Source organism: Solanum dulcamara, chromosome 12 (genome assembly GCF_947179165.1).
Source record: "Solanum dulcamara chromosome 12, daSolDulc1.2, whole genome shotgun sequence".
NCBI classification, from domain to species: Eukaryota; Viridiplantae; Streptophyta; class Magnoliopsida; order Solanales; family Solanaceae; genus Solanum; species Solanum dulcamara.
This window is the reverse complement of record NC_077248.1, coordinates 20,849,390-20,876,482: the sequence shown is the minus strand read 5'-3', so window position 1 is coordinate 20,876,482 and position 27,093 is coordinate 20,849,390. Positions and strand designations below refer to the sequence as shown.

General features: G+C 35.4%; 1 protein-coding gene across 1 annotated transcript; it reads left to right on the top strand.

The window, feature by feature from the left end:
- Nucleotides 1-762: 762 nt before the first annotated feature.
- Nucleotides 763-15,823, top strand: LOC129875677 (uncharacterized). Its single transcript, XM_055950947.1, has 4 exons — nucleotides 763-1,174; nucleotides 6,825-6,994; nucleotides 12,311-12,356; nucleotides 15,639-15,823. The coding sequence occupies exons 1-4, from the start codon at nucleotides 883-885 to the stop codon at nucleotides 15,821-15,823; spliced, it is 693 nt and encodes a 230-aa protein (XP_055806922.1). The 5' UTR covers nucleotides 763-882.
- Nucleotides 15,824-27,093: the final 11,270 nt, after the last annotated feature.

Sequence of the window (27,093 nt, the reverse complement as noted above, 5' to 3'; positions counted from 1 at the left end):
GCTATTTCAAGATTTGTTAGTTGGATTATGAAATGCATCACAACACTTACTTACAAGTGTTGGCACTCAATTTTGACCAACCCATAATTATTTTTTGGATTGCTATCTTAATAAATAGGCATTTTTTAAAATTATTTCTGTATTAAATAAATAAATTTATATTTAGTTTTACCCAATAAATCGTATATTTTGACATTTGTAATTTATAATATTGTTTCTATTTATTAATATTATTACTATTATCTTTATTATTTTTATTTATTTATTTATTTATTAAAAAAATAATAAGCTTAATATGTTCAAATATTCTTACGTATCTATTTAGTATGTATGTGTGTGTATATTCTTTAATTAAAACATATTTCTTAACTAAGTTTATTTTATAATTTACTTATTCATATTAATATATACATATTACGTATCTATTTTAATACGTCTTGTATACATGTGCATATAAAAAGGCATTAATTAATTAAGTTTATCATATATTTTAGTTAACTATGTTAATTATGCATCTATTTTAGTACGTATTATACACATACGTACGTCATATATATATATATATATACATAGTATATACATAAGTAGTGGTATAATCTTAAATCCATCTTTTAATCATATACATTCATCTCATCTTTATCAAATACCAAGATTCAATCCCAACCGCTCTTAAAAATTAATGAACGGCTAGGATTACAACTCTCATTTCTAATTATCTACACCCAAAACCCTAAAACTAATTTTTTTTTCCTCATCATCCAAGGACCTCACACTCTCACTAACTCTCTCACCCTAACTCTCTCTCTCTATATACACTTCATCTTCTCAAAAGAGAAGAGAAGACAAGCCGTCGTGCCTCCTCTCTTTATTTTTTCTCCATCGATGCCCTTCCCCTCTTCTTCTCTTCGCCGACAAAACCAGATGCAGCACCACCAGCAGCTCCAACCAGCAGTCGCGACGCACAGCTGCAACAGCCACAAACGACCTCTTGTGCAGCCACCGTACGTCGCCGTTCCGGCAAGACAGCAGCTGCAGCGGACAACAACATCGACGGCGGCAGGAGCATCGATGCTCCAATCAACTGACCATCAAACTCCAGCCAGTGATGAAGATGAAGAACGCCGCCATGATTCAAGTCATTATTCGTCAAAGACGGATCTTAAGATCCGTCCGGGTATGTTCATTTTGATCTCAAAATCTATCACTTCAAATTTTGATTTTCTATTAGTTGATTATTAGATTTTGATGTTAGTTTGATTTTACTGAAGTTTTGGTTGATGGTTGTCCATACATGTCCTTCTAGATTGTTATTGTTGCACACATATGTTCAACTCTATGATTCTGACACACAAAATTGGTTCGCTTATTTTTTATTTTATTTTTCTCTCTTTCTTCTTAAAATTTAGATTATGTGTGTGGGCTATTGGATTTGTTCAAAGTTTCGTCCTCGAATGATTCTAAAATATGAAATGAGTTTTGTTTGATGTCAAGTTTAATTAACATTCTGATTAGCGTTCCACGCTATATTTACTCGTATGAAAATAGGTGAAACCTTCATCTCTGTCTATTTAGTCTTGTTAATTTGGGTATGTGTTTTACAGATCTTGGTGTTAGTGTAAAAATTCAATTTGTCAATTGATTATCTAATTTCGAAGTCTAATTATGATAAGATGTAATATTCTTTGATAATTTTTCCTTTTCATATTATGAATAATTGATATTGATATTTGTTATTCTTGAAACTTGGAACAATTCTAAACCTAATCTCTTTGGATTCTTAGTTATTCTTGTTATGTTAAATATTTCTTTATCTTTCGCCTACAATTGATTATTTTTCATTGCAATTATTGACAGTGGGTCCCTTTGGCATAACTTTTTGACTTTTGAAAGATTTTTTTTGAATAAATTTGGGTCAAATCTGGGAAAGCAGATCCGATTTGATTTGGTTGACAAAATTTTGAAAATCTTGTCACCTTCTTTGAAATGGAATACTCTCTCACTGACTTATTTGGCAAAAGTTTGAAATTAAAAAGTGGGGCTAGTTGTCTTTGTGGTTTAGATTGTCTTTTACCCAAGGGTTTATCACTATAAAAAAGAGAAGGGAAAGACAGAGGGGATAGACACACAGACAGAGAAAGAGAAAGAAAAGAAAACAAAATATTTTCTACTTCATATTTTTTAAAAACACCTCAAACAAAAACAAAAGGGTTTTCAGCATACTTTGATATTCTGTTTCTAGCTTGTCTTCACGGTTCGGATTTTTATTTACTTATTTTTCCTAACTAAAGTATCCAGGTTAGTTCCAGCCTTTCTTTATATGTTAGCTTATTATTTTGAAAAAATGTTCTTGTCTTGCTTGTTTACTTTACTGAAGTAAAATCATATAATCATGTTATACTTCTATATTATTTGTATACTGCTTGTATTTTTTTATGGTTTAGCAGGGTTTGAATTTCAAAGTTTAAGACATGAAGAGTTCATTTGGAACAAGATTCAGATAGTTCTAGTTCCTGTTTTATTATTTTTATTTGTATATTATTCTTTCTTGATTATTTTAGCATGTAATAATAAACTCTGTATATAATAAAAAGGGGAAAATACATGGGGAGGGAATATACTTGCTATTTGCTTATTTTATTTTATTTTTTAGTTTATCATAAATTTATGTGTGCTCGGGATATATGTGATCTAGTTATAATAGTCATATCCATATGCTTAGGTTCATTTGTTCATGATATAAATATTTTATTTTTACAAGATGTTTGCTTTGATCAAAAACTAATATAAAAAAATGATCTAAGGATAGTTTGTTAAATATCGTTTATCATCATATATGTTTCGAAATAATTTATCTATTTTATGTGTTATCTTTGTTTATTAAATTTTAAATCTCATTAGAATGATTACTTTGATGATATTTCTGCATTATAACTTGTGTTTTAAACTCAAAATCATGTTTATAGTTTCAAACAATAGCTTTGTCATATTAACTATTTAGACATTATCTATGTAGGATCTACTAAATAATTTTGAATATGATGATAATCATATTTAGATTTAAATGTCATTTCATATAGACATCATGCCCATAAGATTTTATAATTTTAATACATCATGTTTATATATTTTAATTAATATTTTTTTAACATACCATTTTGTATAGACATCATGTCCATAGGATTTATAATTTTTAATATATCATGTCTATATATATTTTAATTAATATTTTTAACATGCTAATCATTTAGAAATCACTCATAGAATTTTATGTTAAATATCATATAGCAATTCATGTCTATGAGATTTAATGAATATTTAAGTATTTATAGTGCTATGGCTCTTATTCATTTTATTTTTTAAAACTCATTATATGGGGTAATAAATATTTGGCAAATGTTATTGGGTAGTGTCAATATGAAATAATTCCTAGCTTGAAAGCATGCCATTGGGGTATAGAAATTGTAGTTAGGTTTTAATAAGGTAAGAATATTTTGAGCCCATTAAATCCATGGAACCTAACAATATTTTTAGCATATTTTATCATATAACAATCATGTTTATAGGTATTATAATCCTAACATGCCAATTAAATAGATATTAGGCTTTCATAATATTATGCATAGAAGCCATGTCTATAGGGTTCTAATAAATCTTTGTTATGTTATTCTATCTTTAAGATCGTATCTATATTTTGATAAATCTTCAGCATATCAATATTTAGAAATCATATCTATTGTGTTTTTAATAAATTTCCAGCACATTAATTAAAAATCATGTTAACAGGGTTTTATAAATGTTATTAGTTACAATAAAATTGACAAGTATGTCTTCTTTTATCATGATCACCTTAGTAATTGAAATTGCCTCACACGTCTAAATAATGAAATTTGTCCCCATGTTATTCAAGTTTTTATATTTATGATACATACATCTTGTTGTGTACGTACATTCGGTAATTATTATAACTTTCACTATTTATCTGTGTTTTCAAGCATGCTAAATAATTAATCTAGAGGTTTACTTGAATTTTTATGTGCTAACTGCTCGTCTCATCTGTTTTGTTTGGCGATGTGTCTAATTAGGATGACTATATTTTCTTTAGTCTAAAACCTACCCTAATAGTACGTCCAATACCTCTTGAATATTAAGTTGTGACGTTAGACATCTTTTAGAACGTTATATTTTATTATTTCTTTTAGATCGTTTTAGAATTATAATAATAAATAAACTTAGGAGGGGTAGGGGTAGATAGGCCCTTTGGAAATGATGAAAGTCAATCCGAGCAGAAAATGACAAAATACTATATTTTTGTCTTCCGATTAATAAGCCGACATTGATCCGAAGAATATGAATACATAAATATATTTTTTTCCCGTCTATTTTAAAATATTTTTGTTTATGCATGTTTGGGGGTAGTTTAATGTTAAAAACTAAAATATTTTCTTTTAGGCGCCACTAATTTCTATTGCCTTTACTATTATTTAATTAGTTAATTTTATCCTAATTCTAACATTAATAGTGTAGTTTAGCTTAATTAAATTCCTTGAAGAGAAATCATTTTTTATGATCGTTTGTTTCATTTAAATTATTTATCCCTCTTTTATTTTATCATTTTTATACCAAGTCTATCACTCTTATAAATTATCTTAAATATTTTAAAATTTATACTTCTTTCAAATTGTTTAATGCTTCGATTATTGCTAAAAAACATTTTTCCAAAGTTAGTCAAATAATTTTCAAATCGTCGGATAACTGCATGTTAGCGGCTATTTTAAGTGCTAAAACCTTCTTAAAATAGTAATATGAACCTCGTACCTTTTTCTCTAAATTTTTAAGACTTAAATCTGTTAGGGTCTTTTAAATTAAGTTTTCTCGATTTCTTTAAAAAATTAAGTGGCGACTCTTCTTTTACTAAAATTGATTTTTTCTCTATAAAGTTGAAATTAATTTTAAATCATCTTTTTCCGACATAACAACAAGTTTAATATAAATGGTGAAATTGTTGGAGCTGTGCAACCTATTAGAGGACTAAGACAAGATGACCCTCTGTCCCCATATTTATTCATATGGGCTGAAGGACTATCCAGACTTTTGAACAATCTGAGGATCAAGGAGAGCTACGTGGAATAAGCCTAAAAAAGGGTGATCATACGATAAATCATCTTTTTTTGCTGATGATTCCTTTTTGTTTTGCTCGGCTAATACTCAAAGTGCAATAAAAATTTCTAAAATTCTAAGAACTTATGAACTTTGCTCAAACTAGAGAGTTAACTTTGAAAAATCAGCACTATTTTTAGTAAAAATACTACTGAGGAAGAAAAAGACAATATTATAGTGAACATAGGACAAATACACCAAGATACTTTGGGACTTTATCTAAAATTACCTATGGTGGTTGGAAGATCAAAAATGAAAATGCTTGAATTTATTAAAAAAACAGGTTAAAACCAAGATAAATGGTTGGAAAAGTAGTTTCTTAAGCCCTGCGGGCAAAGAAGTACTTAAGCCCTACGGGCAAAGAAGTCATGCTTAAGTCAGTACTTTCTGCTATTCCTTCATATGCATTGTCATGTTTCCAATTTCCTGATAGCTTAGGTAAGGAGATTACTACTATCTTTTCTGATTTCTTGGGGGGAAAATAAGGGTAAAAGTAAAATGCATTATGAAAAATGGCAGAAACTTTGTGAGGTAAAGTCTAAAGGGGGTCTTGAATTTAGAGACTTGAAGTCATTTAACAAGGCCCTATTGACTAAGCTTGTGTGAAAGATTTTAACCCAAGAGGATTCCTTGCTTCATAGAATGTTAAAAAGTAAATATTTTCCAAATACTTCTTTCTTGAGTGCAGGATGTCCCTCATCAAGTTCTTCTATTCGGAAAAGTATTATGTAGGGACGAGATTTGTTGAAATAAGGAATTCGATGGAGAGTAGGAGATGGAGAAAATATTAAGGTTTGGAGTGATTCTTGGATTCCTAATTTGATCGGTTTTAAACCCCTACAAGGACATACACAAATAAATCCACAGCTGAGGGTAAGCGATCTTATAGATCAACACCATCATATATGGAATATTCAAGATCTTCATCATTATTTTTGCCCAAATGATATCAACTCTATTTTGTCTATCACAATATCTAACACTGGGGGAATCCTGATAAAATTACCTGGCATTATACAAACTCAGAAAAATATGAGGTAGGATCTGATTATCATCTAGCAAAAAGTCTAGCTAATAATACCAACCCTAGAACTAAAAGACCTCAGGCTAGTGGTCAGTCTTTCCCAAAATCTTTTTGAACTTTTTTGTGGTCACTTAAAATAAAAAACAAGTATAAGCATTTCCTTAGAAAATGCTTCTTAATGTCCTTCCTATTAATGCTTATATTTGTAAGAGATTGCATCAAAATTGTGATGTTTGCAAGGTATGATTTAGAAACTGAAACTATTGTCCATATTATTTTTAGAAGCCCTAAAGCTCAAATAGTGTGGAAGTTGACTCCCATCAACCAGCCCAATTAAAAAATGTTATGAATTTTGCAATATAGTGGAATGACTTATTTTGTAATACAGGTCAATATCCAGAATGCATTGAGCTACTAAGATTGAATATCTCTCTCTTATGGAAAATGTGGAAAGCGAGAAATTCATTGTGCTTTAATGGTGGTACATATGAACCTAACAACGTAGTTAATAAAGTTTTATTTGATTTACATGAATATGATGATGTTGAGCAAAATTCGGTTGCTTTGATTTCTATACCTAACATGATTTATGATGTAATGATTACTATGACCCAAGATGGAGTTGTTGTTTTCACATATACAGGTTCACAAAGGGAGAAAGAAAAAACAAGCATTGGAATGACGGTTATGGATAACTGCCATTTGCTTCATGCCTTTGGCACCCATATTCAAATTTTAGGGAAGGCCATAATTACTGAAGCACTAGAAATATGGGAAGCTGTGGAAAAAGCACTACAAAAGGATTGGTCAAAGGTATCGCACCCCATTTTTCTCAAAATGGAATTGCAACGATGTGATAATTCTTTTTAGGATTTAAAAAAGAGAAGAGTCGTTTAAGAGAACTAACCAGTTAAGTACAACTTAATAAAAAAATATCCAAAAGCCCAATAGCAATAGGAGATTGTAGTTCGAGTTTGTAGACTCAGTGTCCAACCTTTGACACATCAAGTTCACAAGAATCTAAAGGGTTCCGAGCAGTGCTTGTGTCAAAGAGAACGTTAGATCAAAGTAGGCCAGCAAACTAGAGAGACAGAGAGATCTTAAATAGGCCAAAAGTAATATGAGCATTGATGTTCAAATGTAATCAAAGTATAAAATGTAAAGTATTTTATTTAGATGTGTGCGTGAAGTCTAGTGTATTCAGAAGTGTTGCAGTGGTGTCCTAAAAAAAGAGAAAAAGATTTGCTTATATATAGAGAGATAAAAGCAGTACATAATATGAAAAATCAAGGAATCAATCAATGAATTTTGTTCCTTTACTGTGCTCAGAGTAATCAAAATATACCAAAAACATATAAATACCAAGTTGTACCAATATTAATTAAGGATAATGAAGGATCCTTAATCACGAAATTATCCTTTAAAGACTCATTCAGCACCAAGTTAGACAAAGTTTTGGCCAAACAATCAAACTTAAATTGTCACAATTCAAAATTTTAAACAAAGAACAACCTTTCCTACGCCATCAAAGCTTGCCAAAAATAGCTAGTATTAAACCATCAGTCATTACTATAGAGGAGGAAAATCAGTTGATACAAAAATAGAAAAGGAAAGAAATATCTCTCTCAATCAGACCCGAATCACTCGTTTTTAATTGATTGGCAACAACAATGCATAGGTAATGTAATACCAAGTAATTCTAATTCAAATAAGGAAACAAAATCAATTTGAAAGAGTGAAACGTCTATGTCATTGAATCATCAAAGTTAAGCATGAACCATATTCAGGAAAATTAGTAAAAATGCTCGAACTCCAACTAAAAAATTAAGATGCATTATGTCACAAAGCACTTCGACAAAGCTTAAAATATGAACGAAAGAGATGGGAGGAAGATTATCAATAGCTAAACACAACTTATGCAAGAACATAACAGGAAAAACCAAAAATAGAAAACCATAATTTCATACTTAAAAAATGTTTGAAGAAACTAATAACAGCTGAAGTAATAAACATATCACTCAAATATTTAGAGAAGTGTTACTAGGGACAAATCTGTGAAGATCCATCTCTAACTAAAATAGGATCTCGAAGCTTCATCGATTTGGAACTGTCATCACTGTCTCCATTGGAGTTTACTTGATTAGTGGAGGAGAAAAGGTGGGGTGGCTCAAAGAGATGAGAAAGAGAGAACGACAACAGAGAGAGACAGCGGTTGTCGCCGTTATAGTGGCTCGCTAGATGGAAAGGGGCGATGTGGTGGTTGCATGGTAGAGGGAAGATGATGACGTGGTTGTTGGTTTCACCGGCGAAGAGATGTGATGGTCTTTTGGTGGTTCTCAGATGGGGGAAAGAGAGAAGTGGGTGGTGATGGAGAGATGGAGGTGCGGTGGTGGAAGGGATGCGAGTGGTGGTTTGTTGGTGGAGGAACGGCTGGAGTGATCTCACCGGCGACGAGAAGAGAGGGATTCTGCCTTCCTAAGTGTGTTGTAACTGATGAAATGGTGTCTTATGAACACCTAAAACATATTTTAAAGTAATGCAATAAAGTGTTTTACTGAAAAATCAATTGAATTACTAAAAATATTTAAATAAAAATTGTCATTTTAAATCATTGGATAAAATTGAAATTAAAAATATATGAAAAACGTTTTAGCAGGAAAGCACAAACTTGAAAGAGGATCCAAAAAGGTTAAAGGTGGAAAGTTACTGAATTCAGATTAATACCACCGTTACTCTAAAGTCATCTTTGGCTCACTAACTTTTTTTTCCGTATTATATGAAAAAACAATGTAAGGGAAAAAGGATAAATATATCCCAAACTTTTAAAAATGGAATTCGTTTGTAGTGTGTAAGGACGATGGTGTTGAATTTCGATTTTCATAGATATGTAGAATATTTGTATAGAATCTGCATTTTATATTGATTTGGGGGTTTGTTCACAGATATCTAGGGTTTTACTTTAGTGTCATTTTTAAAGATTTGTTAGGATATCGTGCATCTTTGTGTTAAAGAAATATTCTTTATACTGTGTTTCAGCTTTATTGCTTGAGATTTATTGATTTCCTCTTTTTTTGTCTATTTGTTGCATGTTTACTTGTTAGGCTTTACTATTATTTATTGTCATCCTTTAAAATTAGGTAGGTCAATAAGAACCATACACTCCTTTATGATTCTCACTTAAAGATTAGATAAGTTGCCTTAGATTTTAAAAATCAATCCCTCTTCCTAGTATTACTTTAATACCATTGTTTATTTTTTCTTCTTTTCCTAATATGATTAACTAACTAAATTTATGCTTTGATAATTAACTATTTTACTTAATTTATCTTTTATGTAGTAGTATATAATTAACTTTAAAAATATGACTTGTTAACTCTTGTTTGTTTGACTTATCTTTAACATTTAATATTTTTAATACTTAATAGTTTATCTAATAGACTGCTGACTTAACTTTAATGTTTAATACTTAGTAATGTTAGTAACCCTACAGATATATAGAGTTTTACTTTAGTGTCGTTTTCAAAAATTTATTAAGGGATTGTGCACCTTTGTGTTAAAGAAATGTTCTTAATACTGTATTTCAAGTTTATTGCTTGTTTTCTGTCGTTTTCAGGGATGTATTGATTTCTGTATCTTCTTGTATCGTCTATTTGTTGCATGTTTATCTACTTTGTTAGGGTTTCCTATTATTTATTTCATCCTTTAAAATTAGGCAAGTCCATAAGAACCAAACACTTCCTTATGATTCCCACTTAAAAATCAGACAAATTGCCTTGGATTTTAAAAATAACCCCTCTTCCTAGTTTGACTTACTTTAATACCACAACTCATTTTTTTCTTTTTCCTAATATTACTAACTAAATTTATGCTCTGATACTTAACTATTTTACTTAGCTTATATGTTATGTAGTAGTGTATAATTAACTTTAAAAAATATAACTTTTTAACTCTTCTTTGTTTGACTTATCTGTAACACTTCACACTTTTAATACTAAATAGTTTATCTAGTAGACTGCTGACTTAACTTTAATATTTAATCCTATCTGAATCTCATGGTTACTCTATTCACCTGGGAGGGACTAAAATATATCAAGACTTGAAACGCTTATATTCATGGCCTAGTATAAAGAAAGACATAGTTGAATATATATCCAAGTGTCAGAATTGCCAATAGGTGAAGTATCAGAACCAAAGATATGTAGTTTTTCTTCAAAGAATGCCCATTCCTGAATAAAAATGGGAGAGAATAGCCATGGACTTCGTGGTGAGACTTCCCAAGACTTTAGGGAAGTATGAATCCATTTGGGTGGTGGTTGAAAATATAACAAAGTAAACACACTTTATCCCGGTTAGAATGTACTACAATGCATAATAGCTGGCCAGGATTTATGTGAAAGAGATAGTAAGGCTGCAAGGGGTGCCCCTTTCTGTCATTTCAGACTGTGGTACGTAGTTCACTTTCAAATTTTGGAGAAAGTTGCATGAAGAGTTGGGAACTCAACTCACTTTCAGCACCACTTTTCATTCATAGACAGATGGGCAATCAGAGAGAACTATCCAATTCCTTGAAGACATGTTGAGGGCATGCGTGATCTACTTTGGAGGACATTAGGACAAGTTTTTGCCCTTATGTGAGTTCTCCTACAACAATAGCTACTCCAGCATCAAGATGGCACCATTTGAAGTACTTTATAGGAGGGGATGCAGGTCTCCTATAGGGTGGTTTGAAGCTGGAGAAGTGGAGCCATTAGAGGTAGATTTAGTGAAGGACGCTCAAGATAAGGTAAGAATCATCCAAGCTAAGCTTCTACCGGCTCAAAGTCATCAAAAAGAGTATGTTGGCCTTAAGGTGAGAGATATGACATTCGAGGCTGGTGAGCAAGTACTTTTAAAAGTGTTACCCATTAAAGGGGTGATGAGATTTGGCAAGAAGGGCAAACTCAGTCTTCGCTATATTGGCCCTTTTGAAATTCTTGAGTGTGTAGGAACAGTGGTGTACAAATTGGTCGTACCACCTATCTTGTCTGGGGGGTACACCCGATGTTCCATGTATTAATGTTGAAAAAGTACTATAGGGATAAGGACTACATCATTAAATAGGACTCAGTGTTATTAGACAAGAAACTTCAGTATGATAAAGAGCCAGTTGCAATCCTTGAATGTGATATTCGAAAGTTGAGGACTAAAGAGATAAATATAGTCAAGGTGTAATAGAAACATCGCTCGATGGAGGAAGCTATATGGGAGACTGAAAAAGACATGCGATACAAATATCCTCAACTGTTCGATGAAACAGGTACTACTTTATCTCTACTTTAGCCCTACTTTCCCTAGTTAGTCTCTTGGAGATGAGTGATGGCTAAATTGATATCTATTTTAAAGACCTGTCTCCGTAGTTAGGAATAGGCCAATGGGAAAAGATTTTGGGCCATAAAACTTCGGGTAGAACTTTGAAAAAATTTAGCTTAGGCCAGACTTGGATGAATTCTAAGTCAGGTGAGGTCTAGGTTGATCATGTGTATGGTAGGAAATCAAATATCTGATTTAATTAGATAAGATGATATCCAAGGTGATACGAAACATTTATGGCTTTGCGGAATCACATTCGGGGGAGTAAAACTCTCGGAATAGAATTTGACGTGAAGGGTATATTTTAATACATCTTGAGAAAGGGGTGTATTGTGAAATGGGGGCTTGGAAGTCATAATCTGAGCTCTCCATTTTTGTGCAACCCTCTAAAGCAAGATCTGTCCGCCAAAGCGGGACCGTTAGAGTAGGATGATCCTGCCAGAGTAGGACAGTCGTGAGACTTAAGTCAGGAAAAACTCCAGAACTCTTTATTTTTGCAAAAAACAATTTCTAAGACTTCAAGAGGTGACCTAGGGAAATTTTCATTGATTTTCCACAGTTTTCCAATCTTAAGGTAAGGATTTTACTCCCTAAATTCATCATTTGATTCCTAGAAACTATGGTTGGTAATCATGGAGAGGGTTTAAATTGAAAAATAATAGTGGAAAATAGCCCTAGGTGAGGTTAAGATCTTGGGTTTTGACTAGGATGAAAATTGTGTTATTTTTCATGATAGTTTGGTCATTGTATTAATCCTTTATTTGTATTTACTATTTCTAGACCAAGAACGAGAGGAACGAACCAGAAAAGGGAAAGCTCTTGCACTGTAAGGTTGTTGAAGCTTTAATTTGAGGTAGGTGATGGTCTTGTTTCCCGTATGTATTTCATATACTTGTTAAATCCCTTCATGAAATGCCTATGTGTATATGAATAGGGAAACATGTTAGATTATATTTAAAATGATCACTTGCTGGCCTGTTTTGCGATGAACGTGTTCTTTGTAAATATAATATTGTGAATACTGAATGTTACTGTGATTGTGGTATGTTTGGATTGGATGTCATGTTTTGACACATAGACTAGTTTGGGTGTCACGTTCTGACACATATTTGGATCGGGTGTCACGTTCGATATATATTTGGATCGGGTATCACGTTTTGAAGTTTATTATTTATAGGTCCCCTGAGAGGATCTTTGTGTAAAGTTATAGCATGTTGAAGATATTTAATTATGATCTTGCTGAATATGATTGAAGATGAGATTGGTTGACCTATTATGTATGTTTGTATTTGTTATATTGAATTTACTTGGCTATGAACCGCTTACTAGCTTACCGTGTAATCCTACCAGTACACTATTATTTTTGTGTATTGATACTACACTTGCTCTGCCTTTGTTGAGTACATAGCATATTCAGCCAGCTAGGGAGAGACCTCGTTTAGAAGAGTGAGGCTTGTTCGAGTTCCAGGGTGAGTTGTTTACTTCAGGCTGCCATTGAATCTTCTTTGTTCTAGTCCTTTTCCTAGGACTAAGATTTCAAACACTATTTTATTATTATGACTTCATTTTGGGGTGTTCCCCTTTCTTATGCTGATGTTTGGTTAGAATTTTGGTAGGGACGATTTTCAGTTCCTAGGATATTTTCTGCAATTTTAGTTGTTGTTTAGATTATTTTCTGAGTTGATGGGGAATTAGTATTATTTCTTGATTTATTCTTTGGGGACTTAGTATTATTTCTTGATTTATTCTTTCTTCCACAAACCTTTAACTGCTATATCTCACAAGTATGATAGCTTGGGCTGTAAGGATGGTTCACCCACTGGAGGGTTAGTGTGGGTGCTAGTCACGGCGGTTCGGGGTCGTGATATCTACTGATGACTGTAAATTAGTTGTTGATGTACCTGATATTGTCATGCGTGATGGAGCATTTTACTTTTACAAATAATTGATGAAGGTATATACTATAGGGAAAGTAACAGTGATAATGGAATGATTATTAGATGTTTAGAATATGATAATGATGAACTGAAAAATTTTGTTACGAAAAAGAAAAGAGCTATAACTGATAGTTTGCAATATTATAAAAAGATTGTTAAGGGTATGATCTTCAAGGACAATTCTGCAAACTTTATGTTATAGCTAAGAAAGTAAAACTGATTGCGTTGAAGAGTAATAAAACAAAATTGAGATATAAATGTGGTGTTGATGTTGTCCATTTCTATGTCTGATTTCTAAGGATCATATCTTTTTGGGTATTAGTGTCAAAAAACTAGTATATCATATGGAGTGTGGAACAACATATGACAACTCTTTAATTGATTATACAAAAATAGCTCTGAATTTTTTTAAGGAGAAATTGCAAACTGACCCTAAGTACAAGGTCAAAGAGTTGAAAGTTGATTTACATAGAGTGTTTGAGTTAAATGTAAGTAAATCCAAATACAAGAGAGTTGAAAGGGAGATAGTGGAGACTCTGGATGGTAGCTTTACTGAATGTTACAATAAATTAAAGGCTTATTGTCACAGACTTAGACTTCAACTTAGACTTTCGTGCGATACTTGATAACTTACTCACGAATCTTTCACGATCTTGCAAGCTCAAGTAAGCCTTTTGGGACTAGATCGCTAAGGGAACGCTAGATTGTAAGAAAGACAAGAGAGCTTTTATGAAGAAGGCTTTGTATTGCTTGGAAGGATGCTTGATTTCTGGATGGATTGTTACAAATGAATGCCCCCTCTATTTATACTACTCCTAAGGGGATTAAGTGTAAATAAAAATTATTATATAAGTCCTTCCATATTTACAAAGAAGTCTCTACTCTAGAATTCTCTACACACTCTAGAGAATTCTAGAGGACTCTATGTCTTTCAAGACTTCTCTACAATATTATACAAGAATCTAGAGTCTTCTACAAACCTCTCCAAGACTCTAGGTTCTTCCCCCTTCTTCAAGATCAAGTGGCGGGTCATAACATTCTCCCCCACCTGATATGGCAATGACCGCGGTGCACTGCTGGTGCAGGAACTCCTGAATTTTGTCTTTAAACTACCACATGTCTTCATATATTTCCCAGGTGGCATCCTCTAGATATTGTCCCTTCCAATGGACTAAGAACATAGCAGTGTCTTGTTGTCCCTATTTTCGCTTGGCTTGGTAGTCCATAATGGTCTCGATGTCTCGATCATGGGAGACGGTAATTGTGAGTAGCGCGCGACTTGATTCTCCTCGACTAGGATCATCCTTGTCCTCATGGTACGACTTAAGGACACTAGCATGAAATATGGGATGAACCTTAAGAAACGATGGTAGCTCCAACCTATATGAGATCTTACCAACTTTGGCAACGATCCTGAATGAGCAGGCCCTCATACTTTCACACTAAGTTTTGATGCATGCCTCATAATTCTTTAAATTGCCTAGAGTTGAACTTGACCAAGACCATGTCTACAACTCTATAATCTGTGGGACGATGTTTGTGGTCAGCAAACTTCTTCATCTTTTCCGCTGCCTTGTCCAAATAAGACTTGGCAGTGTCGATCTACTCCTCAAAACTTTTGTCCATGTGATAATCCCCCAAACTATTACCTTCAAACGTGGATGGTAGTGAATGAAGAGTTTGTGGCTGTTGGCCTGTGGCTAGCTAAAAAAGCGTTCGCCCTGTGGCCTCATTCTGCTGTAGGTTGTATGAGATTTGGGCTACGTCCAATAGCCTTTACCAATCCTTCTAATGGGAGCTCACAAAGTGCCTCAAGTAGCATTCTAGCAAGGCATTGACTCGCTCCGTCTGGCCGTCTGTTTGCCGATGGAAACTAGTGGACAAATGCAATCTCTTGCCAAGTATCTCAAACAATTCTCTCCAAATATTCTTGGTAAAGTGTGGGTCTTTGTCGCTAATGATGTGCCTTGGAAATCCCCAATAATTCACCATGTTTTTGAAAAATAGCTTGCATCCTTCTTAGCAGTGCAACCTACCATAGCGGGATTGAATCTAACATACTTGGAGAACCTATCCACTACGACCATAATCGTCACATACCCATCGAACTTTGGCAAACAAGTGATGAAGTCCATGGTCATGCTCTCCCACGGATGCTCCGCTATGGGCAGGGGCGACAAGAGCCCTCTTGGTTGATGCTGCTCCACTTTGTCTTGCTGTCACACAAGACAAGTCTATACATAACATTCGATATCATCTCGTATGTGTGATTAGTAGTAAGTTGCCTCAATCAAGGCCCTTGTGCGACGCTGCCCTGGATTCCCAGCCCACAATGATTCATGGTTTTCCTTCATGATCTGCCACCTGATGCTTTTAAATTTTGGCATGTAGATCCTTTACCCGGCGGTAAGTAGAAGTTCGTCTTCTATCCAAAAGTGCCTTGTCTTACCCTGAGCGGCTAACTCCATAAGCCTCTTTGCCGCATGCCACCTTGATTGCATCTTAGATGGCACAACATGCTGTAGTGATGGCATCCAATTCAAACTTTCTGCTTAAGGCATCGGCCACAACATTGCCTTTGACTGGCTTGTACTCCAGTTCATAGTCGAACTTGGCCAAGAAGTCCTGCCACCTAGCTTGCTTTGGCATGAGCTTTTTTTGTGATTTTAAGTAGCTAGTGGCCACATTATCGGTCTTGACCAAGAACTTGGAGCCAAGTAGGTAGTGCCTCCACGTGTGTAGGCAATAGATAATAGTCACCACCGTTATTCTGTCTCGTTCGGCTTGTGGCTCTCGAAGCTAATAGGGTACCTCTCTTGCATCAATACTCCCCCAATGGCATACTCAGAGTCATCCGTGTGAACTTCAAATGTCTTGGATAAGTCAGGCAATGCTAGGAACGACTCCTCTGTCACAACAATCTTATGGTCTTTAAAGGCCTTCTTGCACTCCTCGCTCCAAACCCATGGCTTATTCATCTTCAGTAGCTTGGTAAGTGGAGCGGCTTTGGCGGAGTAGGCACTTATAAACTTGCGGTAATAGTTAGCAAGTCCAAGAAAAGATCTAAGTTTGGTTAATTTTGTGGGCGTCTCCCACTCTTTGATGGCCCAAACTTTTGCCTTATCTATCTGTAATTCTCCCTGGCTGATAACATGTCCCAAGAAGTGCACTTTATGTTGGGCAAACTCGCACTTCTCTTGCTTGATGAAGACCTTATTCTTGTGCAAGACTTGAAACACTTTCTTCAAATTCTCCACATGCTCCTCCAAGGTGTTGCTATAGATGACTATGTCATCCAAGTAGACTACCACAAACTAATCCAAGTAAGGGTGGAAGATCTTGCTCATTAGTGTGCAAAAGGTGGCGAGTGCATTGGTTAAGCTGAAGGGCATCACCAACCACTCGTAAGCTTCGTATCTCATCATACATATTGTCTTTAGTTCATCTCCCTCCGTTATGCATACCTGGTAGTAGCCCTTCCTTAGATCCACCTTGGTGAAGTACTTGGCCTGTCCAAGTCTATCAAACAATTCGGCAATGAGCGGGATGGGATACTTGTTCTTCACACTCACCTTGTTGAGTGCCTAGTAGTCTATGCATAGGCGCAACAAGCCATCCTTCTTCTTTTGAAATAAAATCGATGCGCCATAAGGTGCCTTGGATGGACGGATATGACCATCTTCAAGGAGCTCCTTCAACTGCTTCTTCATCTCTTCTAACTCTGGTGGAGCCATCCGGTATGGAGGGTATATGAGTGGCCAAACTTCTTACCGTCGAACTTATTGGCATCATAGATCTTGGTGGGAGGGTGTTACTCCTTTCCCTTGTTACGATCTCCCCCACCTTGGCATGACTACTCCTTGCTTTTTTTCCCTTGCTCCTGTCATGCCTGTCATGCCTAAAGTCTATCAGGGCTTCGACTTGGGTGATGGCCTCATCGATGGTGCTAACTTGGCGTAGCTCCAACTCCATCTTGGCCCAACTTTGCAGCCCATACATGAAGTGGAAGAGTATGTCTTCATCCGTGAAGTTGGGGATTTGAAGCGTAAGGGTAGTGAACTTCTTCACATAGGTCCGTATGCTACCCGTTTGCTTCAATTCCCGAAACTTGCATTTGGCCTCATAGATGACATTATTGGGGAAGAAAGTCTTCTTAAAATCTTCCCAGAACTGCTCCTTAGTGTTGATGGTGCATAGACCCTTCTCAATCTAGAACTCCTTGCTCTTCCACCAAAATATGGCCATCTCCGAGAGATATAGCACAGCTGTGTTAATTCTCATTTCGTCATTCTTCACTTTGTTACACTTGAAGTAATTCTCCAAGTGCCAAAGGAAGTTTTCCACCTCTTGTGCATCACGGGCACCTTTGAACATAGGTGGCTTGGGAGCCTTAATCTTGGCCTCCTTATCTGCGCTAGACGTCACGCATCTCCCCGCTTCTATGTCTCCCTTGAAAGCTGCCATCTCGGTCTTTATGGTCTCTATCGTGCTTAGCGCATCCATGAGCCAACACTCCAAGGAAGTGATTACCTCTTCATTTCATACTCGGCCGATTTTCCCACATCCAACTCCATCCGGATGTCGTCATTTTCCTCAAGGGTGAATTCCTCTAGAGACTTGAACTTGTCGTCGAACTTGTTTAAACACTTTCCCAATATCTCTACAGCCTACCGGACAGCATCCAACCTTTGCGATCCACTCCATGTCGGGCGTGACTTCCTCGGGCTCCTCACCTTACTCATTGTCACTTACCACGGTAGACGAGGGTAAATAGGATGTTAAAGCCTCTCTTGGTGTAGCCTCGAGCGTCACCTCCTCATTTCTCTTAGAGTTCTTCTTTTCCTTGCGATGCTTCTTTCCAATATCTTGCTTGATGTTGGGGCGGTAATGGAATTGATGTCTCCCTCACTTGTCATTTCCCTTAATAGAATATTGCTCTAATACCACATTGTCACAGACTTAGAATTTAACTAAGACCTCCGTGCGGCACTTGACAACTTACCCATGAATCTTTTATGATCTTGCAAGCTCAAGTAATCCTTTTGGGACTAGATCGCTAAGGGAACGCTAGATTATAAGAAAGACAAGAGAGCTTTTATGAAGAAGGCTTTGTATTGCTTGGAAGAATGCTTGATTTTTAGATGGATTGTTACAAATGAATTCCCCCTCTATTTATACTACTCCTAAGGGGATTAAGTATAAATAAAAAATTGTTATACAAGTCCTTCTATATTTACAAAAAAGTCCCTACTCTAGAATTTTCTACACACTCTAGAGAATTCTAGAGGACTCTATGTCTTTCAAGACTTCTCTATAATATTATACAAGAATCTAGAGTCTTCTACAAACCTCTTCAAGACTCTAGGTTCTTCCCCTTCTTCAAGATCAAGTGGCGGATCATAACATTATTTTATTGAATTGAGGAGTTACAATCCAGGGTTTGATATTGTGATTAACTTGTCTAAGGAGACACTATCTTATGGTAGGAGAAAATTTCTTAAGATGTATATTTGCTTCAAGGCATTAAAGCTGGATTTTAAGGCAGGATTAAGACTATTTATTGGGTTAGATGATATATTCCTTAAGGAAAAGCTAAGGGTCTGGTATTGGTTGAAGTCGGTCAAACAATATGAAATGTTTCTACCCTCTAACTTGGGATGTGGTAGACAAAGAGACTAAAAGGACTTGGACTTGATTTATACAACAGTTGTAGCATTCACTTGATCTTTAAAATAGTGAAGTAGTTACATTCATATCATATATGTGAAAGGTAATATTAAACACTTATACTACTAAGTTGCAATTCATTTAATACTACTGATTCATTTGAATTGATGCCTTCATTTAATTTAGTTATTTTCATTTGATATCCATACCTTGCTTGATGTAGTAAGGATAGTTTTACTGGAAGCAGATCAAATATTTTGTGCAAGACATTTGAGGCAAATTGGAGTAAAAGATGGGGTAAAGGTGAGCTGAAAAAGTTATTTTGGTAGGCTGCATGTTCCTCATTTTTAGAAGAGTTTGAAGACCATCTTGAATAGATCAAGAAAATTAATGAAGAGGTTGGGCAAGATTTATTGAACAAGTATCCTTACAAAACATGGTCAAAACTTATTTAGATACAACATGCAAAAATTAGGTTGTGGACAATATTTTATAGAGTTCTTCAATGTTTGGATACTTGAAGCAAGATACAAGCAGTAAGACCCCGTAGATCGAAAAGTTGAAACGAAGGAATATACCCTGTATGAGCTTCTACAACTCAACCTGTGAGTCATAGGTGCTTCTATTAGTCGTATGACTCACTTGTAGATGTGATGTTTAGGTTGGAAATTTGGCTAAAGGAGAAAGTGAGCCTACGATTCAAGTTACAACTCATAGAAAGTATTGTGAGTTGTAGAAATGACTCATCAAGAAACTTTAGAGACCCAGAATTGCAGGTTGTTCAAACCCTGCAGAATGACTCGATTCTACGACTCATAATCTAGTCGATGAATCTTAAGAATGAGTTGTAGAGAAACTTCAGAGACCTAGTCCACAAGATTTTCTCAGAACCTGTAGGACAAGTCCTTCTTACGAGTCTTAGAAGTTCCTACGATTCGTAAGGACTAGTTGTAGGATCAGTTTTGACAAGTTTTAAAAAGGACATTTTGGTCCTTTCCTATGTTTTATAAGTCAGGTGTGGTCATTTTGGAGCTAAAATCTACTCTATCAAATGACCCTAAGCTATCCCAAACCCCTCATTGTCACACTAAGTCTAGAATTCACAAAACCCTTCCGTCCCAAAGCTTCTCTCAAGGTCTTATTCCTCACAAGAAAAATTCTAGGGTTTTCTTAAGAAAGATCAAGTCTCCTCCTCCAATCTCAAGTTCAAATTCACCAAGGTATGTGAGTCTTTATTCATGGGTTCTTCCACCTGCAAAGCTCAAGTATTTTCTAACTTAGTAGCTCAACTTCAATTGTGAATTTTATGGGTTTTCATATCATGAATCCAAATTCATATATTATTGAGTATTTGAAGTTTATTTACCTATTTTATCTTATATTGGCTCTTAATTTTATAGAATAGTTGATTTATCAAAGGTCTTTTTATGAATGCATGAAAGGGTTTTAAAGTGAATTGGTGGGTTGTTTCAAGTACGTTTCAAATTGGTATATTCCATTACTCTGATGCATGCTAGCATAATTTTAATGATTTGAAGTTGAATTGGCTAAACCCACCATGTTTTACCATGACTTTCTAAGAATGTTTGAAAGTTGAATTCAATAGAACTCACCTAATTTTACTATATTTTCAATTGTTTGTACACAAGTGTATGATGATCTAAGGCTGATAATGACTCTTATTCTATGATGTTTCTTAGTCCTATTTTCCCCTCTTATTTCCACTTATTTTTCATCATCATTACCTATGAAGTCTAAATGAATGCTAAGAGGATTGCATGAGGTACCTTCGAGCTCTTCATTCGCCGTGTCACATCTAGGCCCTAGGTTTGGGTTGTGAAAAATCTTGGTATCAGAGCCAGAGGTTTTAAATGGTCCTCGGAGTCCAACATACTATGTCAAATGTATTCTTGTTCATAGTTGTGAAGCACGCCACAATTATGAATAGGATATTATAAGGCGTTTAGGAAAGTTTCCCTTTCTTTCATGATTCATATTGTGCTTTAGAGTTGTTCTAAGACTTCCTCTAACTAATGATTTATTTTGTTCTCTCTAGATAATGCCTCCAAGATAGTTAGCTCTATAAGTACCAAATTTCTCTGGTTCCTGAGGCTTCACATTATGATGAAAAAGCTACACATGCGGAGTTCCGAAACATCATTACCTTATTGGCCCAAGCCGTAGACAACAAGGCTAATAAAGGTGTTGCTACTCCTCTGCCTTAAGTGCCTACTTCGACTTCTAGGATTTGAGACTTCAAGAGGATGAATCCACCCAAATATGATGGTTCCAAAGTAGATGAGGACCCAATGGAGTTTATTGAGGAAGTTTATCGAATTGTGCTTATTATGGGAGTACCTCCAAATGAAAAGGCTGAGCTAGTAGCCTATCAGCTCAAGGGTGTAGCAGGGGTTCGGTATGAGAAATGATTTGTTGAGAGGGGTGAAGATATGGGACCCGTAGAGTGGGAAGAGTTTAAGGGTGCCTTCATAGATTGCTTCTTTCCTTTGGAGCTAAGGGAGTCAAAGATTTAAGAGTTCATCAACCTTCACCAAGGGGGCATGAGTGTGAAGGAGTATGCCCTCAAATTCACTAAATTGTCTAAGTATGCTCCTTTCATGGTCTCCAATCCAAGGGTAAGGATGAGCAAATTCATCTCCGATTTTCTAGTTTGGTGTCCAAAGAATGCAAGAAGGTCACGTTGGTCAAAGATATGGACATCTCCCGACTCATGACATATGTGGAACAAATTGAGGAAGAGAAGTTGAGGGAGAGATCAAGAGAGTTCAAAAAGGCTAGAGTTGACGGTGGAGGGTTCACTCACCAAAAGTTCGATTATAGTGGTGGTGGAAAGGGCCAAAGTGGGTAAAGATTCATGGGGCAAAGTTCCAACAATACTCCTCCGCCAAGGTTCAACAATGAAAAGCGTGATAATCCAATAGTTCCAAGGGAGAATATGGGTGTTCAAGGTTTCCCCGCTTGTAAGAAATGTGGGAAAACTCACAAAGAAGAATGCTTAGCCGGCTCCAATGCATGCTTCAAGTGTGGTAAACTGGGTCACCAAGTTAGAGATACTAGAGGTAGTGGTGGTAGGCCTCAAGGATAAATTGCTCATGGTCAACAAGCTCAAGGGAGTGGACAAAGCACCAACCGATTTTATGCCTTGCATGGGAGACAAGAATTTGAAGAAGCGCCCAATGTTGTTACCGGTATGTTAAAGATTTTTGATTTTGATGTGTATGTATTATTAAACACGGGTGACAATTTGTTATTTGTTACCCCATTTCTTGTTAAAGGTTTAATGTGTTACCCGAAATATTATTAGAACTCTATTTGGTGTCTACCCCCATTAGTGAGTCGGTTGCTGCTAGAAAGGTCTATAAAAATTATCACATTTCTATCTTTCACAAAGTTATTCCTTGTGATCTCATTGAGCTTGACATAGTATATTTTGATGTTATTCTTGGGATGGATAGGTTGTATGCGGCTTATGCTTCTATAGATTGTAGAACTCGTAGAGTCAAGTTTCAATTGCTAAATGAGTCTATTCTTGAATGGAAAGGTCATGATTCGGTAGTTAAGGGTAGATTAATTTCTTGTCTTAAAGACCAAAAGTTGATTGCTAAGGGTTTCATATACCACATTGTGAGTGTTAAGGATGTCGACTCCGAAAGTCCTTCTATAGAGTCGGTTCTCATGGTTAATAAATTTTTCGATGTCTTTCCCAATGACCTTTTTGGTGTCCCTTCTAAAAGTGATGTTGATTTGGTATTGATATTCTCGTCGATGTCTAACCTATCTGTATTCCTCCATACTGAATGGCTCCGGTGGAATTAAAGGAGTTAAAAGAACAACTAAAGGACTTGTTGGAAAAAGAATTTATAAGGCCAAGCATTTCACCATGGGTGCTCCCGTGTTGTTTGTGAGGAAGAAGGATAGGTCACTTCGGATGTGCATAGACTATCAAAAATTAAACAAGAAAATAAATACCTGATTCCTAGGATAGATGATTTATTCGACCAATTACAAGGGGAAAGTCATTTCGCAAAAATTGATCTCCAGTATGGCTATCATCAACTAAGGGTAAAGGAGTGTGACATTTCTAAGACAAAATTTCAAACAATATATGGTCACTTTGCGTTTTTGGTGATGTTGTTTGGACTGACGAATGCACCGATGATGTTTATGGATCTAATGAATAGGGTGTTCAAACCCTACCTCGATACATTTATGGTGGTATTCATGGAATACATCTTGATTTACTGTCAATCCCCGAGAGGGTACCCAAGGCATGACCAACACTCGAAGATCATTAATGGTCTCCAAGTGAACCACTTGTTTCGATCACACATTTAATCGCTCAGCGGAAGATTCAAAATGAATTTAAAATACATTCAAGTGGGTTTAAAAATCAATATTTCGAGAAGAATAATGTATTTAAAACAAATCTCAAATCAACTCCATATCATACGGATAGATTTGAAAACCAAAATATCTACTCGACACTATCATCTATCTATCAATGAAGCCTCTATCACTATCAAAAAGGTTCCAAGCTCATGGCTATCCCAAAGAAAATACTCAAAATAAAATATAATAACTAAAGAGTGCCTCCGAATTCAAGGAGGAATTACCAAAAGCTGAGAGTAGAAATGATCTTCAATGATGCGCCTGTTGAGGATCTCTAATACCTGTATTTGCATCATAAAATGATGCAGGTTAAATGATGTTAGTACATTGAATGTACGAGTATGTAATATAGCTAAAAGGAAACTTACATCAAGGTAGAATTAAATCAGTTCAGAGATCTCAAATAGGGAAGGTGAACAACTCAATCAAGATGTCCTAACTCTAAACAAAATAAGATTTAGAGAGAGATCAATCATATACAATCCAATCCAATCCGAGTACTATGAAGACCTATATGGGAGTTTTTTTTATCCGACAATCATCACTTATAAGCCAGTGATAGTATAGCAAGTCAACGTTGTTGCCATGTCCGTTTAATACCTTGCCAAGGTAAGAAAGAATCAACCAATCGTGGATCCAAAACTAATCAAGTCCTATCATGTCAGGATAATAAAATTAGGAAACATCCGACTTAACGGTTTAATCATCTCCTATGTTTGGCGACGTAGTTATTGGGTTTGAGTTATTACTTAATCTTATCCAATTTGGTGCTCGATACTCCTCCCAATACTCAAAGCTCATAAGACAACCAATCCAAATCAAACCAAATAAAGAAGTCTCAAATGGACTCTTATCAGTTCATCAATTCTATTCATTTCAACCAATCAATTTCTCAATCATTTATTTAAGAGAAGTTTGGACAATTATTTCTGACAACATTCAGGTGAAAATCATTCACTTAGGTTAAATAGGAAAATTAAAGGACTATCAAGTTCATCAATACTATAATCATGATCACATCCCAATCACGATCATGCATTCATAAATTCAAGGCTCTAGACTCGATCCTTAATCATATACATTTAATATCCATCAATATGCTATCAGGGTTTATGAAACAAGTCAACTCAATCTCTAAATAGATGTTTTAATGTAATAATGTTCAACTCGTTTATACTTAAAATACTCATGATCAATATAAGAATTAAGGGATTTCTCAAACTCATGCTCAAAATAATAATTAAAAGACTTCTCAAACTCAACTCATGATCAAACCCTTTTTCAATCAAAGATGAAAATAGTCATTCTTTAAACTCAAAATAGTGCATAAAATAATTAATGCAAAACGTTCACAAATCATTCAAAAAAAACTCCATCAATGCATAAAATATAAATGATATCTCAATTAGTGTTCATGTGAATGCAAATATGAATCCATACTCTCAACAAGACTCAACTCAAGAAACTCATCAAGAAATATTGTAGTATGTACAAAAACACAATGTAATTTATATGCAAAACTCAATGGGGATAATAATTGATTCAAGAACTCAAGAAACTAGGGCTAAAACTCAACTCAACTATTTAATGATAGAATTTAGATGTAGGGCACGTGGAAGAACTTAATCCAATGCTATGATTAGCTTACATACTTGGAAGATTGATGTTACAATCAAAACTCGAAAAATAATAGTTTTCTTGGAGGAAACATTTGATCTTGGAACCTCGATGCTTGATCTCGAGAGAAGAAATTATCTTATGAATTTCTTAGAGTGGACTAACTTGGAAAATCTTTGTATGAAAAGTTTCTCTTCGTACCATGAATTTTTGACTTGAAAGCCTTAGGGTTTTTGATAAAGAAGAGAAACCCTAGGTTTTTTTTGAGAGAGTTTCTTGAGACTAGATGGTTTAGATTGGTGTATTCATGGTTGTGAAGTACGTCATACCTATGAATAGGAAGCTATGATACATTTTAGGAATTCTCACTTATTTCATGATCTATGTCATGCGGTAGAGTGTGTGGTCTAAGACTTCTTTTACCTAACATTCTTCCCTTGCAATTTTTAGAAACCATACCTCAAAGAAGACCACCATTTCCAAGGGGAAAGAATGCTAATGAAGCCATAATTCCCCCAGCTCCTCAAGACAATGGTCCCTACCTGACCAAGTAACTAATATTGAGTTTTGGACCGCCATTACTATGCTAGCCCAAGTGGTAGCCAACTAAGAGGTTGCAGCTCCTCCTAATGTTCCTACTCCGGCCTCAAGAGTGAGGGACTATTTCATAATGAACCCTTCTGAGTTTTATGGCTCAAAGGTTGATGAGGAACCTCAAGAATTCATAGATGAGGTCTACAAGATAGTGATCATTATGGGGGTGTTGTCTGAAGAGAAAGTGGATTTAAAGGTCCTGTCAACTTAAGAGTGTTGCACAAGTATAGTACACCCAATGGAAGATATAAAGGGTAGATGAAGGTCCTATTGAATGGGAAGCCTTCAAACTCGCTTTCCTTGATCACTTTTTACCTCTTGAGCTAAGGGAAGCTAAGGTGTTGGAGTTTATTAATCTTCGATAAGGGAATGAGGGACTATGCCCTCAAGTTTACTAAGATATCCAAGTATGCTCCTTTATTGGTTGCCGATCCACGTGCCCGATTGAGTCAATTCATATTGAGGGTATCCGATTTTGCTGCTAAGGAATGTCATGCTTCCATGATTGTGAAAGAGATGAACATATCTTAGCTTATGACTTTCACCGAATAAATTAAAGGAGAAAAACTTAAGGAGATGAGAATAAGGGACTCTAAGAGGGCAAATCGGTATGAAGATGGGTTCTCTAATACTAGGACCAATGGTGGTAGTAATGGCCTCTATCAACAAGGCCATGGTTCAGGGAAGAAGTTTTCTAAGGATAGGATGCTATACTCTAAAGCTCAAGAAGGAGGAGGTGTGAATGCTAGTAGCCCTTATTTTCCTTAGTGTGCAAAAGTGTAGAAATAATCATAAAGGGAAATACTTGATGGGAACGGGTGCTTGTTAAAAATGTGGCAATATGGGCCATAAGCAATCCGAGTGCCCTTATGTTTCCCACAAGAGTGGAGAAGGTCGTCCACAAGGAGGCCAAATACAACAAGATTCCCAAGCTCAACCTAAGGTTAGCCAATACAATAACCGATTCTATGTTCTTCATGCTAGGCAAGATGTGGATGAGACTCCTGATGTGTTCACGAGTATGTTACAGGTCTTTAACATTGATGTTCATACATTGGTTAATATTTGTTCCAATTTGTCATTTGTTACTCCTTACCTGTCTTTGAGATTTGATGTGTGCTCCGAAATGCTATTAGAAGACTTTTTTGTTTATACTCCCATTAGTGACTCAGTACTAGCTAAGAGAGTTTATAAAATTTATCCCATGTCGGTCTTGTATAAAGTTATTCCATGTGATCTTGTTGAACTAGAAATGATCAATTTTGGCATCATTCCTGGTATGGATTGGTTATATGCTGCTTATGCATCTATATGTTGTAGGACTCGTGTGGTTAAGTT

What these genes read in the sequence shown, in the direction of transcription:
- LOC129875677 (XM_055950947.1), top strand. Translation starts at nt 883, where the DNA reads ATGCCCTTCCCCTCTTCTTCTCTTCGCCGACAAAACCAGATGCAGCAC. An exon ending in TACAAAAGGATTGGTCAAAG is followed by an intron (nt 6,995 to 12,310) that starts GTATCGCACCCC and finishes TACTATTTCTAG; the next exon opens with ACCAAGAACGAGAGGAACGA. An exon ending in AAAGGGAAAGCTCTTGCACT is followed by an intron (nt 12,357 to 15,638) that starts GTAAGGTTGTTG and finishes CGCTATGGGCAG; the next exon opens with GGGCGACAAGAGCCCTCTTG.